This window comes from Mugil cephalus, chromosome 1, assembly GCF_022458985.1.
Source record: "Mugil cephalus isolate CIBA_MC_2020 chromosome 1, CIBA_Mcephalus_1.1, whole genome shotgun sequence".
NCBI lineage: Eukaryota > Metazoa > Chordata > Actinopteri > Mugiliformes > Mugilidae > Mugil > Mugil cephalus.
In genome coordinates, this window is record NC_061770.1 from 9011027 (window position 1) to 9027954 (window position 16928).

At 46.6% G+C, this 16928-nt stretch overlaps 2 protein-coding genes across 2 annotated transcripts; one reads left to right on the top strand and one right to left on the bottom strand.

The window, feature by feature from the left end:
• The first annotated feature begins 2343 nt into the window (after positions 1-2343).
• Positions 2344-12726, top strand: LOC125013099 (semaphorin-3F-like). Its single transcript, XM_047593409.1, has 18 exons — positions 2344-2827; positions 4528-4664; positions 7600-7760; positions 7896-7958; positions 8065-8184; positions 8385-8478; positions 8566-8685; positions 8802-8947; positions 9054-9168; positions 9270-9339; positions 9458-9602; positions 9706-9928; positions 10031-10119; positions 10203-10244; positions 10349-10506; positions 10598-10665; positions 10768-10895; positions 11281-12726. Exons 2-18 carry the CDS (start codon positions 4553-4555, stop codon positions 11653-11655), a joined length of 2229 nt encoding a protein of 742 aa, XP_047449365.1. The 5' UTR covers positions 2344-2827; positions 4528-4552; the 3' UTR covers positions 11656-12726.
• A 23-nt stretch (positions 12727-12749) lies between these two features.
• On the bottom strand, positions 12750-16805 carry LOC125013105 (wiskott-Aldrich syndrome protein-like). Its single transcript, XM_047593424.1, has 11 exons — positions 16509-16805; positions 15510-15650; positions 15293-15379; positions 15088-15184; positions 14706-14735; positions 14582-14611; positions 14295-14487; positions 14014-14189; positions 13329-13915; positions 13068-13176; positions 12750-12968 (listed from the first exon to the last, which is right to left on the bottom strand). Exons 1-11 carry the CDS (start codon positions 16608-16610, stop codon positions 12910-12912), a joined length of 1611 nt encoding a protein of 536 aa, XP_047449380.1. The 5' UTR covers positions 16611-16805; the 3' UTR covers positions 12750-12909.
• Positions 16806-16928: the final 123 nt, after the last annotated feature.

Here is a 16928-nt window from a genome sequence, read left to right on the forward strand (position 1 = left end):
AGAGAAAAAGCCGCATGCACTCTGTTCTCTGTTTTATTTTTTTTTTTAGACTCTCAGATATTTTCACTGATTTGCAGAGAAAAAACAAAGCCTATTGCAAATGGAGCTGAAGTTAAATGTATCAACAAAAATACTGGACTGCTTTTGTGCGCACGTAACCATTAACCAGCTATTACCAAAGCCCCCTCTCAAGGGTGCTGACGGATTTACCTTCTAAGACACAAGGGCTGTACTTTCACTCATCCGTCTCACATCCTCACTATCTTCTTTTCATGTACAGTAACCCCCCCCCCCCCCCCCTCGTCCCCTCCCAAACACACACCCCTTGTTATTTGGAAAGAGCTCTTCTTCAACAGCTGTTGATTCTCCCGGCTGCATTTTATAGCAAGGGAGAGTGCCAGTCTTGTCTTCACTGCAGATGGTGGCTGGCTGGCCCCGTGGACACGTGGCATGTTGGACGCCTGCAGACGGTGCTCAGCCTCTGAGGGAAGCTGCAGCTACACTAAGCCTGCACGCCGTCTTCAGTGAAAGCCTGCCGCCGCCTCGCTCCCGATTCGGTACAAGGTGAGCAGGCGGCTGGAATGTTCGCCACGTACGCGCCCTTCGTGTCGGAGATGTTTTCCAAAGTTGCTCTTCTTTGATAATCACTGGTGCGCGAAGGTTCGTGGATGTCACACAGCACCTGTTCTCTTATCTTACATTCTGGTGTTTACATTTTTCCTGACCTGTAAGATAATAATTAGACGGCTTGTAAAAAAAAAAAGCTGCACGAGAGGTGTTGCGGGTTGGATGTAGGGCAAGTGATCCCAGTGAATATTGTACCTTTATTTTCTCAACCCTACAATTTCCATGCACCGGTGATGCCTTGGACATGCCTCCAAGTTGCGGGCATGTTCAGACACCCTTCACTTCATCAATATTCTACAGGAAACACTATTACTGGGTCAAATAAGGGGTTGTTTTTCCTTGAGGGGACAATGCCCTGCCCTTAGAAGCTCATGATTGATGTGTCTGAGGGTCCTGGATTCATTCAGAGCTTTCGGTTGGCCTGCAGGGATAAATGTCTACCTCACATTTCACATTACCTACCCATTAGGCAAGAGGATCCACTTGCCAGAGCTTTTTGTGGAACACAAAAACACCCTGTATTGTTTCCCGATCCGCACTGTCTGTCTCCATTAAATGCATCCATCATGTTGGAGGTAACAGGTCTCCTGTGCTACTAGTGCCCTCTCCCCGTACTCACGTACGCAGAGCAAAAATATCCATACCAGCGGCGGCGAGTGAAGAGCTGTTGCTATCACTCTTGGCAAGTTGAGACAGAAGTGCGTGCATGCTGCTCAGATAAGACCACAGGATGATGCAGTGAAAGATACACATGACGTTAAAGGGGGGGCTTATGAAGCAGTGGGTGAAGTGGTTAGTGTACAGGCGTCCATGGCCAAAGTTAAGGGACACGGAAACGTGAACTCAGCACACACTTGTGATTCATTTCCTCAGCTGGAAACAGAGGGACGCCTCCTGTGGGGCGGGAGTCAAAGACTCTCCCCTTGGACACATTTTGACACACCACTTCCCGGCGTCAGATAAGGTCACCGCTCACATACCCGAGCGTGAAGTTGAATCAGACCTGAGAGAATGCTTTAAAACGAAATTAAAAAATGGAGTTAAAATGAAAGCGCTCCCAAGGTTTGTCCTGCTCCGTGACCTTTTGCACACTCACGCACGTCATTGACTCATGTGTTTATTTTACTGTCTTGCCGCTCAGAACACATTCACCCCCTTCTTTTGTGCCTTTTGTGCACAATGCTGCGCCAGAGCTCTCCACGAGGCTGGTAATGATTAGAGACGCTTTAAGAGCTCTTTTAATTTTCAAGCTCAAGTCTCCGTTTATAGGATGGATGTCCTTTACATCCAGTCCCCCCTCCTCCCGGCTGCATTGTCACTGTTGTCATGAGCGCCGGAGCCAGCCACGGAGGAATCCCCGGAATCTTTTTCGGCTGACCTGGCTCTCACGTCCAGCGGAGGAGTAATGGTGACATTGTCCCAAGAGTCAGACCCAGTTCTTCGATGTTTAATAGTAAATTTCAGACCCTGCATTATGCATACAGCCGGAGGGCCTCCTGGAGTTTGAAACAAACCTTTATCCAAAGCACTGTTTGTATTCACATCACAGTTTGCTGAATTATTCCGCTTAATTAAGCCTTTCCAGTAAAAAAAAAATAGAGGCTGATATAGATCAGTATCAGTTTACAGTGGAGTGCTTTAAATTCACCAGCAGTGACAGGGTTAATCATACCCATATGGTGTACCAAGAGGTTTGGTCCAATGCTGCTGTGGGCCAACAGGAGAGGGAAGACTGGGTGGAGGCAGAACAGAAGGGAGAAGACAGCAGGGCAGACACTCTCCCAACACCTGCACCTGGTCACTTGATTCTCCCTCAGTCAGCCCCAAATCCCCTTTTTTAATCATCACTGGACTAACATCTTGATCACATCACGGTGATGGTTGCTGCCATCCAGGCGTAAACTTTTGGGAAGAGTGGAACAAGGCTTCAGGGATCCGTCTTTTCTTTCTTTCCTTCTTGAAGTGTTTCATGGACGAACGCCGCCGGTTTAACAGCGACTGATCAGGCTTCGGGGTTTCCTCCCAAGAGGAACTTGCAGACCCATCGGATTGTTCGGTGTGCGCGCAGGGCGGCTGAGCGAGATTTTTCCAGTCCAGCTCCCGAGGCGCGTAACGCGGGGAATGCAGCGGTAACATCCCGCAAGTTTTGTGTGGATTTGAGCGGCGCACGGCGGCCATCGACAGCAGCCACAAACCAAAGGTAGGGCTTTTAACTTCTCCCCGGTTTAACTTTTAACTCACGTTTGGTTACTCTGTAGCGTAGGCTCAGCGGCGGATGACTGGCGTTTGTTCCTATTTCTGGATGTTGAGTTCACAGGTAAGTGCGCGTCCCTCCGCTTTATAGAGGGCTATATTATTTATAGAAATCCTGTAATTATTTTTTTGAGAAGGGAAACCATATGTTATTGCAGCTGAACTTTATTCTGTCCTGCTGTTCCCACCCAGTGTGGAAAACGAGCGGAACTGCCATGACAAATGCCACGAAATCGGGGCTGTCACATATTTGGAGCCCCTCAGGCACCAAATAATATTTTAATAATATTCTTTGATTGATTTTTATAGATATTTTGAAGCTATGCCAATACAAATGTGCACTATTTGATTATTTGTGTCCTGATCTAACTGATAGCAGGTCAAATGTAAAGGATTTGACATGAATTTTGGTCTTAAGTGTATTGAAATATGGACATATCATCTCAACATTTTTCTAATGGTTAGTTGATTGGCAATGTTTTATGTATAAAGTCACACATTTAGCTTTATTCACCTGTAACGTTCGTGCGTCTCTTATCGTGCTGCATATGTGTTATGAGTTATTGTACATGTGTTTGAGAGGTGGGCTAGAAATCAAGATCCTCTGGTGAGCAGATAGGGCAACTGTGTGCCAAGAAGGCTGTTCGGTGTTCCCCTTCGGTTTCTGTTTTAAATTTCCAAGCGTTCCCCGCGCCAATCATTCCAGTTTCATCACAGTTTTTATGGGAGCATAATTTTGAATCTATGTCACACTTGCAAATTAATGGCACATTGTGAAAAACATTCAGTATTTTTTTCTCTCTTTTTTTCCTCCCCTACCTCCATTAACTCCTAGCCTAAGAGACCTCTTTTCTGACCATGTACAACTGGAGGCCTGGGCTTCATGGATGTCATGAGAGAAAGAAAAGCCCCCGGGGATAGCTTACAGCCACAGCCGAAGCACACCTTCGGGGGGGAAGACAATTTAATGGATGTTATGGACTCAGCTTTTAGTATTCATAATTTATATGGGATCCTCTCCAGCAAAGTGCAGATGCATAATGAATGCCTGAGTTAAGGTCTAACAGTTGGGCCACGTTTCAACACCCCTAAAGTGTCAGAAATTGTTTCAGCGAGGACTACCTGTTTCTTTGAACTGTCATGTATTTCACTCGTCAACTTCTGAGAGAGCTCTGACGTGCTTTGTTGAAAGGCTGAGGGAGAGCCGGAGGGAATCATTGACGGGCGTCCTTAATAGTCTTTTTTTTAAATTTTACACCGTTTTCTATAGAATTTGTGGCATACGTACGCTCAAGAAAAAGGTAGAATGGTAAATATAATGCACCAGATGAAAACCTTTTTCCAAGAGACTCTGCTCAAAAGCACCATTTTTACAGTCTCAACACATACCTCACTACATTTACACTTTAAATAAATAATAGAGCTGTCATATTTTCCAGAGCAGGTGTGAAGATTTGGACGCTGCCAAACTATACGGCTTGCCTTGAAAGGCTGCAGGGCCGAACTTCTGATCACAGAGATCAGAGGAAGAGAGAAAGAGAGAAAGAGAGAGGCAGTTTCTTGCCTGTCTTCCCTTCTTTTTCTGTCGCATATTTCTCATGGGGCTCTCTGTAATAATAGTTGATTCTTCTTTCTTCTTTCGTCCAGATTTAGATCTCTGTGGGCCACCTGCATGACTGTTACCATGACAGCATCTGGAGCCCAACTCCTCCTGTTGGCCTTATGTGTTTACAGAGGCTCGGGCCTGCAGCAGTCTGCCCCTCGGGTTCGCCTCTCCTTCAAAGGTGAGTTCCTGCAGAGCAGCTTAAACTCCACTCAGGACGGGAGTTTAACGCAAGCGTTCGTTGTTTGGTTCGCGCCCGCACAAACGCACACATCCACACCGGCCGTTTTGCTTCCTTTCCATACATATGTAAAGAACTTACTTCCTGCTTCACGTCAAACAGTGCCACGGCGAAAACAAAAGGTGGATGTTACGTGTGGCGGGTTACTGGTTGTGCTCTCTGACAAAGCTTCTCCCCCCACGCCCTGAAACCCACACGCACAATAGCTTGACCTGTCAGTTCGGCCTTGTTTCTGATGTCTGACATTATGACACAAAAAGGAAACACCTGAAACTTGATCGCACAAGCAGAAATGATATTTCACTGCGGCCATGTTTTCGCCATTAGGTGTTAATCCGAGAAGGGGTGGATACTGTTTTTCACAGCCGTTTTTTTTTCCTTTTTTCTTTTTTTTTTGTTGGCGTTTGGGATTTTCCCGTCTGCTCCTGTCCTCATTATCTGTAATGGCAGAGATTTGTGTTAAAAAAATATGCGGATGGCACCTTTGATCTGAACAAAACTGGGATGATTGCAGTTTTCTCTGCATCCCTCCCCGTGCTGCCGCTTCACCTTGTTGACGGACGCACAAACGCGCGTCACGCCTGAGGTACGCGTAAGTGGGAATTAGAGCCGTGAATCAGATTTAAGACATTCTTGAGAGCTTTCGTGTGGAGCCGAGTCAAAACATTCGAGTCAGGTCTGGGCAGCGCGGACACGTTTGTAGCCCTGAAGTGACTCAGTGAGGAACATTAATGATTTTTTTCTGCGATCCCAACAAAAGTCATCTGAAGCTGATTAGGGTTGAGGTAGGGATCTGTGGTCGACAACAATGCAGGTGGTGGGCTTTTTAAACGCAGTTTGTTTTGAATTCAGACCCGAAAAACAGCTGTCTGCACGCTCGCGCTGGTGATGGCTGGCTGCGGTGAACGGAGACAGTTTCGTTCGAGACTTGAGAGGATAATTGTGGTGCATTTTTATATGACCTTTAACACTAATCCCCTCTCAGTAAACAGCTTATACGTAACCAGTAAGATTTTTTTTTTTTTTCAGCATGGTGAACAAGGTAGTAGCTCAACTAATTACACGAGTCTGGTCTTGAACTTGATCGTGGTCCTTTCAGATGTGGAGAGTTCTCCATAAAATATTCATAAAGACGGGCTTGTTCAAAGAGAGAGAAAGAGAGTGGTGTTGGATTTGGGTTTGCTGCTAAGGTCTTCTAATAAGCCATTCACAGACTTCAGTCCCCTTATTACCAAAAGAAAAGTTGGATTTACTCTCCAACTGTTTGCTGCCACTCCAAAGATTTATTGTTCATTGTTTGTGACAGCGAGCCTCTTTGTTCCCCGAGGCGCCTGTGGAGGAGGTTTTTCTGGACGGCTGGGGGACATGTGACTCCTCCGAGCAAATGAGCCCGGGCTGAGCGACACTCTGGGGTGCAGGAGGCCTGCGGAGGATCGAGATCTTGTGTAGTTTCCTCCGCCGCCGGGAAGCTGTGTCAGTTACGCGCGCTTCAAAGGGCCAGGCCGAAGCCCGTTTGATAGAATTAGTCAGCATTGCTCGAGAGCAAAATGTGCAGCGTAACCGAAGCCGTGTTTTAGAATCTCATACCCTCACGTTGCTGTCACCAGTTTGCCCGTGCTAGAAAGAGGTCCGGGACTCGACGGCAGCCGTCATTAGTGACGATGTGTTGTCAAGTTGTAACATGAGAGCTTACAGTGGTCCAGCTGTTGCTTCATACTTGAATTGTTTGTCCTTCCCAGTGTTTCCCTATCAGTGTCAGAATGCTGTCAGGGGATAAGTGTTTGGTGAATGTTTACCAGATGATGGCAGTACATTGTTTTCTATTTTCGGAGAATGGAGACATGTATAGGGGTGTGGTGTTTCCACATTTAGCCCGTTCAGTGAATCCACTATGGCCCAGTGGAGCTTGGCCATAGGCTTGTTATCCTGTGTTTACCTCTTGGGAACAGAACCAGACCTCGTCCCACCTCTGAGACTCCATCCCGTCGTGTCGCCCGGAGATCCGATTGCACAGCTTATTTTAGTGGCACCTTGACTGCATCCTGTTAACACTGGCCTCGGAAGGAAGATGGCAGTCACTTTGATGTAAATAAAGATTGCGCTTCCTCTTGAGTCCCTGTAAGCCCGCTTCTGAGAGGCTCTGTGAACATTTGTCATTATATAAGCCCGCTGTCTTTAGCGTCCTGTCCCAGTTCGCACATATGGCCCTCAATATTTTTGCACAAGTCACAGATATGTGTGTGTGGTTGTGTGTGTGTGTGTGTGTGTGTGTGCGCTGCTCTTTATGTGCTTAGACTGATGCAAGGAATTGCTGGATGGCAGAATGGAAACAAACATCCAGGGCGCTGTACAGAGTCCATTTGTCTCGCAGCAGATTAAAATTGTTCAATCAGAGCTTTCAGCAGAACAAAAACGGAGAAACATTTTCCACGGCAGCGTGTCTTAACAGGTTACGCTCTGTTGAACACAAACCCGATCTTAAGAATTAGCCCTGAGTTCCACTGACCGTGTTTCCTAAGGGACCGGCTTTTTCGTCCAACTCCACAGGGCCAGCAGTGCCTTAAACTCAATCAGGCAGCCAGGACACATAAAATATTGAGATCTTAAAAGCGAATGTGTTTCTTAAAATGCTCTAGTTGAGTTATATTTAATCACTGACACACATTTTCCAGAAGAGAAGTAAGAGATGTGTTGTTTAAGGGACCGTGAGTCCATTGAAGGCAGTAATGAAACATGTTAAAGGCACAAAGGGAATAATGTGAAGAGATTTTTAGAGGTAACTTTTGCTCTCCCAGCTGCTGGTTGTTTTCCAGATTGGTGCAAATGCTTTTTTTTTTTTGCTTTTTTTGACAAAACTGCAACACTTTCCACACAGAACTCATGGACACAAGAGCAGCGCGACCCTTCAGTTTCTCCTTCAACACCAGCGACTACCGTATCCTCCTGATGGACCAGGATCAGGGCCGCCTGTACTTGGGCAGCCGGGAGTACCTGGTGGCTCTGGACATGCACAATGTCAACAAGGAGCCGCTCATAGTGCGTACAAATTCCTGCAGCTTGCTCGTTAAATCCAGTCTGCCATTTCAAATCTCGTGCAGTTTCTGAGATCCTTATTAAGTTATTATTTGGGGCTCGGGGGTGTTTGTGCTTTTTTTTTTTTTTGAAAAACAGATTCACTGGCCTGCGTCTGCTAAAAGAAAAGGAGAATGTCAGATGACAGGAAAGGGAAGACAGGTAGGGTCATGTATTCGCATCCTGTTCTTTCAAAAATCAGAGGCCTCTCCTTTCAAACTGGGACAACCGTGTTTGAATTCCATTTGTGTTACTCCCCTTTGTCCAGGGCGAATGTGCCAACTTCGTGCGGATGATAGAGCCGTGGAACCGCACCCACCTCTACACCTGTGGAACGGGGGCGTACCAACCCATCTGCACGTTCATCAACAGAGGCTGGAGGGCAGAGGTGAACAAGGCATTTACAGTTTCCCCCAAGCGGGATTTACAGCAAAGCTCCCCCAGCAGTGGACCTGGAAAGCTTTGTCCTGCTAAATATTTCAGGACTACAAACTGGGACACTGATTTGTTTATGATTTTCCCATGCTCCCCTGTGACGTCTTAGCGGCCTATTTATATGCGTTCTCCCTGTGTGCTCGGCCTCTGCAGGACTATCTGTTTCGGCTGGTCCCCGGGTACGTGGATTCAGGGAAGGGAAAATGCTCATATGATCCCAAACAGGAGAACGTTGCAGTTCTGATCAGTAAGACACGCCTCGTTAGTGAAATCACGAAAAGTCACGGATATACAACTTCTCACCACTCCATCTCTTTTTGTTGTGCCTCTCCAGATAGTAACCTGTATGCAGGGGTCCATATTGACTTCATGAGTACAGATGCCGCTCTGTTCAGGACCATGGGAGGAAGAACGGCAATCAGGACCGAGCAGTACGACTCCAGGTGGCTCAACGGTGAGTGTGGGTGTGTGGACGTAAATGTTCGAAGATTACAGGTTATGGTTCCTCTGGTTGTATTTGACAACCACTTGTCTCAATCCCCTTCCCTCGTATCTGTCTTTATCCTCTAGAGCCCGTCTTTATTCAGATCCAGCAGATACCTGACAGTGCAGAAAAGAACGACGACAAGCTTTACTTCTTTTTCCGTGAGAAGAGTCTAGACTCCAGCGGCGGGGCGAGCCCCACCGTTTTAGCCAGGGTGGGACGAGTGTGTCTGGTGAGCCGAGTCTCGCTGCGTACGCGGTGAAAAGGAGCGCAGCATTCCTTGTGATATGAAACAGGTTGCACACATTGAATCATGGCCTAATTTCCTTCCTGTCTAGAATGATGAAGGAGGACAGAAGTCCCTGGTGAACCGCTGGACCACGTTCCTGAAGGCTCGTCTTATCTGCTCAGTGATAGGGGAAGACGGAGTGGAGACTCGATTTGATGAACTACGTAGGGTCATATTAAATAAGCGTCATGTTTAATCTGATTGCATTTCATTTACAGCTGCTTTGAGTGCAGTGGTATTAATTTGCATGTTATTATTTTTCCAGGGGACGTGTTCATTCAGCCGACACAGGATGAACGAAACCCTATGGTGTACGCTCTCTTCACCACAGCTGGGTGAGTCATTTTTCATAAAGTGACACTTCACCCAACCTCTGTTTTCATGGGCTTGTGGTTTGGGTGCACGCTGACTGTTATCTCCCCGTCTTACCTTAATTGCGTGTTTGTGCTCAAGCTCTGTGTTCAAGGGCTCCGCAGTCTGCGTGTATTCGATGGCTGATATTCGTAATGTCTTCAATGGACCGTTTGCCCACAAACATGGTCACAATTACCAGTGGACAGAGTACAATGGCAAGATTCCTTACCCGCGGCCTGGAACAGTAAGTTTCATTATATCCAAATGAACCTTGGGCAACTGAGCTAACAACAAATATAACGGCACATATTGATCTTATTTTTATTTATTTTTTTATTCCCGTGAAGTGTCCGGGAGGAACCTTCACTCCAGGCATCCGTTCCTCAAAGAACTTTTCAGATGAGGCTGTGAATTTCATCAGGGCCCATCCCCTCATGTTCCATCCAGTTTATCCTATCCATCGCCGCCCCCTGGTGGTGAGAACCGGCGTGGACTATCGCTTCACGGCCCTGGTGGTGGATCAGGTGGATGCTGTGGATGGGCGCTACGAGGTGCTCTTTCTGGGGACGGGTGAGACGCCTGCGAAGAGGATGGCACAAGACAGATTGATGGAGATTTTACTTCATTTTTTTTTATAAAAAAATTTTATAACATAATTTATCTCACTTCTAGATCGAGGAACTGTGCAGAAAGTTATAGTTTTGCCTAAAGACCCAACCAGCATGGAGGAACTGACGCTAGAGGAAGTGGAGGTTTTTCGGGTATGACTAAAAATAGGATCCTGAAAACAAGAATGCACTGATCAAAAAAAATGAAGTCTCACTTAATGCATTTTAATTTACAGACCAGAGCTCCAGTCAAAACCATGAAGATATCATCTAAAAGAGTAAGAATCACGTCCTTAAATCTCACAGGGTAATGCGCATTTGGCTCCATGTGTTGAGGCAGATTCTTCACTGAGTTGTGTTTGCTTTTCTTGCGTCAATGCAGCAACAGCTGTACGTGTCGTCAGACGCGGGGTTGACCCAGGTGTCGCTGCACCGCTGCGGCGTGTACGGCAGGGCCTGCTCTGACTGCTGTCTGGCCCGGGACCCCTACTGCGCTTGGGACGGAGAGAGCTGCTCTGCCTTCACTCCGTCGACCAAAAGGTCAAGGAACTTTCATATATTCACAGCACACTGAACCGAAGAGAGGATGCACGAACTCTGCTTTAAACTTAATTACGACCTTTTGTCTCAGGAGGAGCAGGAGACAGGACGTCAAACACGGCGATCCGCTGAGGCAGTGCAGAGGCTTTAACGCCAAAGGTGAGCCTGTTTTTTTTTTATGCACTTTAAATCCCAAATATTTCAGGTTTTTGTTTGTTCTGTGTCGTTTTTAATCGTCGACCTTCCTCTCTACATGTGCAGTGGAGAAACGTCTGAGAGAAACAGTGCAGTTTGGGGTGGAGGGCAGTAGTACCTTCTTGGAATGTCAGCCTCGCACTCCCCAGGCCACCGTCAAGTGGCTGTTCCAGAGGGAAGGAAAGAGGAAAGTGGTGAGTAAGAGCAGTATGTCCAGTAAATTTACAGACTGTCAACACCAGACAGTAAACCATACATCAGTTAGCCACAACATTAAAACCACTGACACCAGAAGTGAATAACAGTGACTGTCTTGTGACAATTTAATGTTATGCTGGGAACCATTTGGACCTGACATTCATGACGTGTACCACCCACCTAGACCAGACCAGACACCCCCACCCCATAGTAATAACACTCCTTGATGGCAGCAGCCATCACCTGCAGTAGAAAAATTTAAACTAAACGAGAAAAAATCTTTTAAAAATTTAAATTTTCTCGACTAACTTTAGGCAAAAGAGCAATTAAGTGTGTTTCATAGTATTGTTTTCTCTATTACTTATCATATTTTTCCCATAGCTTAACCGTGTAGGAGGAGTTGTGAAGACCAACCATGGCATCCTCCTGAAGTCTCTCAACCAATCAGACGCCGGCCTCTACCACTGCCTCGCCACTGAAAACAATTTTAAGCACACGGTGGCCCGGGTGGCTTTGCGCATCCTTGACCGCGACATTGTTTTGGCCCTCACCGCCCACGACGAGGACGAAGAGCCGGAGACACGCCACACGGGGCATTACGCGCCGTCGCCCCTCGCCTCCACGCCCTTCCCGCCAGAGATTAGACTGATTAACCAGTACTGCCAGTCCTACTGGGAGCAGCTCAGTCCCAAACAGCAGCAGCGCAAACGCACCAGCCGCAGGCACACAGAGAGTCAGGACCAAGGCCTCGGCTAGGGCGACAAGACGGACGGGTGGACTTTTTCTTTGACACGTTGTTTGGGTGTCACTTCCATTCATTAGGCAGGTGACGCTGTCACTCTGTCGTTAAAGTACTATATTTGTGGTTTTGCACGTGTCAGCCCAGTGGACATATATTACACTACTGATGACCACAGTCTAGATAACACCATGTGTTTATAGGTTTCAGAACACATCTGCATTACCACACAACTGTAATGTTACCCGTGGCAACAGTCGCCACAGCGATCACACACTTCACTCAAACATGTTGGAACTAGGCTGACCGTGATGTTACGTATATATGACATTCTATTAATGGGCTACAAAATGCAAAAACACAAATATTCTCCCTTTTAAGTATCTTGAAACAGAAATGTAATATATTGATTGTGAATATAATATATATGGTTCTAATATGGTCATTGGATAACTCTTGTGAGAGGATAAATATGATGATAGAAATGCATATTTCGCATGCGTACTATTGTTGTTTGTTGCAAGTTGTACATTTTACTGTCGTTCTGTTTTCTGACTTGGTGTGTTATGATAATTGTAAGGTGTAATGTATTCTGTTAAGCTAATTCCATTGGATGTTGTCATATAATGACTGCCCTACTGTCCTGTGCTTCAGTGACCTACAGTATGTGAGTGTTGAAGATACGTATAGCGTACAGTGTTCTTCCAGTTATGCACTTTGTCGGTGGCGGTATTTGAGGGAATTGGGGATCTTTGCACAGATGTATGAGTAAAAATGCTACAGAAATCTTTTTTTTTTTTTTTTTTATGTACAGTATGCTATAAAAATGGGAATGAAACTGGCCCAGAGTTAGTATTGTTTGCTGGTGTTCTGTTATATCCTGTATTTGCAGTTTCTTTTTTTTTTCGAAATGCCTGTTTTTTGTTTTTTTTTCTAAAGGAAACGTATGGAACAAATGGAATAAATTCCAGTCAGAGCCACCATTCACCATCATAGTGGAGTGACACAGTGCTATGTGTTGTTATGTAGCCGAATCATACACTGGAAATGTTTGAACACGTATATAAACATTTCAGAATTCTGTTAAATTTGTTCTCTGCAGTCCTTTACATGAAATTACTTGTTTATTTATTCGTGGAATCACCTACACAGTTTTTCACATGTACAAGTTACACTCCAGTTTGCAAACATCGAACCTGTAACAATCCGTCTCAAAGCTTAAAACTAAAGTCGCGGCCAAACTAAAATCCGCAAAGACAACAACCGCCTCATCAGTCGTCCCATTCGTCGTCGTCGTCGTCTTCATCTCCGCCGTCTTCTTCGCTCTCATCTGAAAAGAGAGAGGACATATAATAAAGACACGGGATGTTTGCTGCTCTGATCAGTCCACTCACGAGTCGTTGCGTAAAAATGCGGCTCTCTTATTTACCTGAGGAGTGGATGACTTTACTTCTCTTCTGCATGACCATCATGAGAGCGCCGACGATGCCCTCGCCTGATTCCTGTGAAGGGGGCGGAGCTGGCTCAGCGTCTGTCACCTGTGATGCACAAAGGAAAGGAGGACAGTGTTTAAACTTAAACATCCAGACAGAACATTCAATTATGACGTTCAATTAGGTGTGGTAATCAAGAGCGTTTGTAGCTACTGTACATGTAACACATTTAAAATATTTTAGAGAAGTTGCTTTACATTTCTGAGTTTCTTCCCCAGCCTGATCTGATCAAGCAGAGCTCCTCTGCTTTCTCCTCCTCCTCCTCCTCCTCCTCCGGAAGACGCAGGTGGCGGTGGGGGGCCTCCACCCATGGGAGGAGGAGGTGGGAAATCTGAAGCTATGGAGGTCTGCGGAGGAGGAGGGGGCGGGGGTGGTGGCGGAGGAGGCGGAGGGCCGCCGCCACCTCCTACGCTGAGTGAAGATGGAGGAGGAGGAGGTGGGAAGCCCGCGGAGCGCTGGCTCGACGGTGGCGGGGGAGGAGGCATGCTGTGGGAGGGTGGTGGAGGTGAGACATGAGAGGGTGGGTGCGAGGCGAAGTGAGGCGGTGGGGCGTGCGAAGGAGGCGGCGGCGGCGGTGGGCCGCCGCGGCTCGACGGAGGTGGGGGTGGCAGGCCTCCGCGCGATGGAGGTGCCTGGGGCGGCGGGGCGGGCCCTCGCTGTGACTGGCCTGGGATGGGAGGCAGCGGGCCAGAGCGGCTTCGAGGAGGTGGAGGTGTCGGAGCGCTGGGACTGGAGCCCGGCAGGGGGGGCAGGGGCCCCTGTCTGCCAGGAGGAGGTGGTGGACCTATGATTCAACGGAACAAGATACGCATTTAAATTCAGGCAAGACAGAGCAGACATGGAGACTGATAACAGTTAAATGTGGTGCGGTGTGAGACTGACCTCTGTTCACTTCCCTCTTCACCGCCTCCATGCCTCCTGACTGCTCGATGACATTATAGATGAGCCTGGAGGTGTTTTCATCCCTCATCTCAGCTTCCCCAATGCCAGCTTGGGAGAGCAAGTTCAACAGGTCGGGGTCAAGGTTGTTGGGGTCCCAGCCGACGTGACTTACATGCCTAAAGGGAAGAAAGACGAATGAAAACAAAACAACAAACTTGCCAGAAACAGAAGTATGGACTTCTGAAGATACTAACTACATCATGGCAGCACACTACACTCACTTAAATCCACTGGGGGCACCGATGTCTGCTTTGGAGAGTTTGGGACCTTTCTTCTTGCTCTTCTTGTCCTTCTTTCCTTTGCTGCTCAGAGATGCAGCAGCAGGCGTAGGCATCGACCGATAGCGGGACGACTGGATATCCGGATTTTGGATGTCCACCGTAGCCATGTGAAAAGAGCCGGGGCTGCCAGATGCTGCACGCGGAGGAAATACAGAGTTCACTCAGGTTCTTATAATTTGGTTTATAGTCACAGGTGAGAGACGTGATGAGGTGAATGAGTTACTCACGTGGTGGGACTGGAGGCAGGGGACTTCTTTCTACAGTGACAGGAAGAGAAAACAGTGATTACAGCTCACCTCATGTGACAAACATAAAATAAGGCTCAAGTTATGCAGCTCATTGCTGTCTTACCAGTCGGGGGCAGGGGGCGCTGTTTCTTGTCTGGCAGGAAGGACGTCAGAAAAAAAAAAGCAATGATCACAACACAATGTATATGCAGCTGAAGGACACTTAAAGCAGTGAGCTCTTGTTTTATCTGTGACATAAGAAACTACTTAGAAGTTAGCATTCTCTCTGTTATCCAAATAATAATTTCATTTCAATTAAATATATTGACACAAAAGTAGCCGTTAAAGAATCAGACTCAAATTTTGGCAAAAGTTCTCCTCATTCAAGATTTGCGGTTTTGTTCACCCCACAAACAAAACCAAGACTGAAGCTTACAAACAAATCTGTTTGAAGCGAGGCAGCGTTCGGTTGCCATGCTCTCTAACGAGGTCATGACCTCACTGACCTTGGCGGTTGTTTCTCTGGTTGATTTTCTCCTCGACAGCTTGTTGGAAGGCCTCCGCCTCCTGTGGCTCAGAGAAGTTCAGTCCAACCTGACAGTCCTACGTGGAGTTAAATATATGAAACAAAACTTAAAGATTTGTGAGCTTTGGCGACGACACTGAGAGGAATAACCGGGGGGCGTCACGTCACAATGAAAATGTGCTTACGTCAGCTGCAAAGGAATGAAAGTACTGCCGTGGTGTGGAGTAAACAATCTGGTTGTAAAGCTCCTGCTCCCAAACCATTTTCTCTCCCTGCGGGGGTGGAGAAAAAATAGCATACTCTTTATTTTATATCATAGTTTTGTGACTTTTTAAAAGGGCAGTTCAGTCACCGTGGCTAACTCATGGATTTGTCGATGTGTAGCACTGTCTGAGAGGTTACCTTCAGATCAAACATCCTAATGAAGTAGGAGCGCTGAGGGTTGTCTTTGACGAAGCAGACCACTCCAGTGTGCTGCAAGCTCCACGTGGATGGACTGTGAGGCAGAGCCATGAATAGCTGTGCTACCGCCGTGGCCACGGACTGAACACACAGACAAGGCAGACACTGAAAACCATCCGGCACTGATAGGACTCTTGAGAGCATTTTATTACAGTTCACATGTAAATTTGGAATTTTGCGGTGCGGATCAACTTCCTCGTCTGCATTCATTTGTTTAGAACGGAGCAGTCTTGGGATGTTGCTAATTTTTCACCGTAAACATCTAAATCATTAAAAATGCGTAGATTTTCGGCTATCTTGTGTTTGGCAGTAATGCCAGTCCGATACAGTTACAGTCATTAGGTTTAACTCCGTAGCTAAAAGAGTGACAGGAACAAAGCAACTTCTGCTGTTGACTGAACACAACTGTGATGTCTAATTCTGACAGCAGAGGAAGAATTGGTTCAGCCACCATTTCCTGTTACAGCTACCTACTTTTTGGTGACCTGATGTCAGCAAATTATTTAAAACTGCATCAAAAATGAGAGTTCAACAGACTTGCTCGAAGAATGTATATATATATATGTCAAGATTTAATAGATTACAATAGACAATAGATAAAACAAATCAAATGGAAGTAAATGAAGAAAATGCTGTCTGAGGAAACCCAACCCTGTTGAGAGTAGAGGTAAAAATTCAGTGTAGCAGCCGTCAACTCAGTGTTCTACTGTGCTTATTAAAATTCAGGAAATGATGTTTAACCACCAAAGGCAAGAAAGAAAAGTCAAGAAGGCTGAAACTCGTCCTTCTCGTCGTTCTATGTAGCATTCAGAATAAGCTGCGCGGCCCTTTCACTTTCCCCGTGAAGCCTTTCATCACAAAGTATACAAGTCTGGACAGATAAAGAGGAATATCATGCACACAGTGGGCAAACCCCTCCAAGGTCAGATGACAACTTACAGCACACCTTCTGCCCAACAGATCCTCCAACTTGTCATTCTCCTGTGGGCTCAGCAGCGAGCTTCCAACGGTCTCTGTTTTACTTTTAGATCCACGGCTCATGGTCCTCTTCTAGATCTCCCAATTTGACTTAAATTAGCCTGTACAGCATTTGAAAAAGCGTCTGTGCTACACCATCAGAATACTGTGCTCTACAGTCAAGGAAGTTTCTCTTCTCTGTTCTGTGCACACATCAACTCAAAGCAGGAAACGGACAACCGCACTTCTCTAACCCCCACTTTTCTTCTTTCACTCAGACGCAGAGCACAGATGAATGTGTTACTTCCATTTTCAGAAGGAGGCAGTACACTGTCGTTCATCTCCTGCTGTGAGTATATTTCTGTTCCTGTGACACAAATGAGTTCCGGCCACTGAACTTTG

Bases quoted from the DNA above. Each gene is read 5' to 3' on its own strand.
- LOC125013105 (XM_047593424.1), bottom strand. From the start codon at position 16,610: ATGAGCCGTGGATCTAAAAGTAAAACAGAGACCGTTGGAAGCTCGCTG. The intron at 15,651-16,508 runs GTAAGTTGTCAT...CTGTGTGTTCAG, and splicing joins TGTTGGGCAGAAGGTGTGCT to TCCGTGGCCACGGCGGTAGC. The intron at 13,916-14,013 runs GTCAGTCTCACA...GTTGAATCATAG, and splicing joins GAAGAGGGAAGTGAACAGAG to GTCCACCACCTCCTCCTGGC.
- LOC125013099 (XM_047593409.1), top strand. From the start codon at position 4,553: ATGACTGTTACCATGACAGCATCTGGAGCCCAACTCCTCCTGTTGGCC. The intron at 7,959-8,064 runs GTAGGGTCATGT...CCCTTTGTCCAG, and splicing joins TGACAGGAAAGGGAAGACAG to GGCGAATGTGCCAACTTCGT. The intron at 10,245-10,348 runs GTAAGAATCACG...GCGTCAATGCAG, and splicing joins TGAAGATATCATCTAAAAGA to CAACAGCTGTACGTGTCGTC.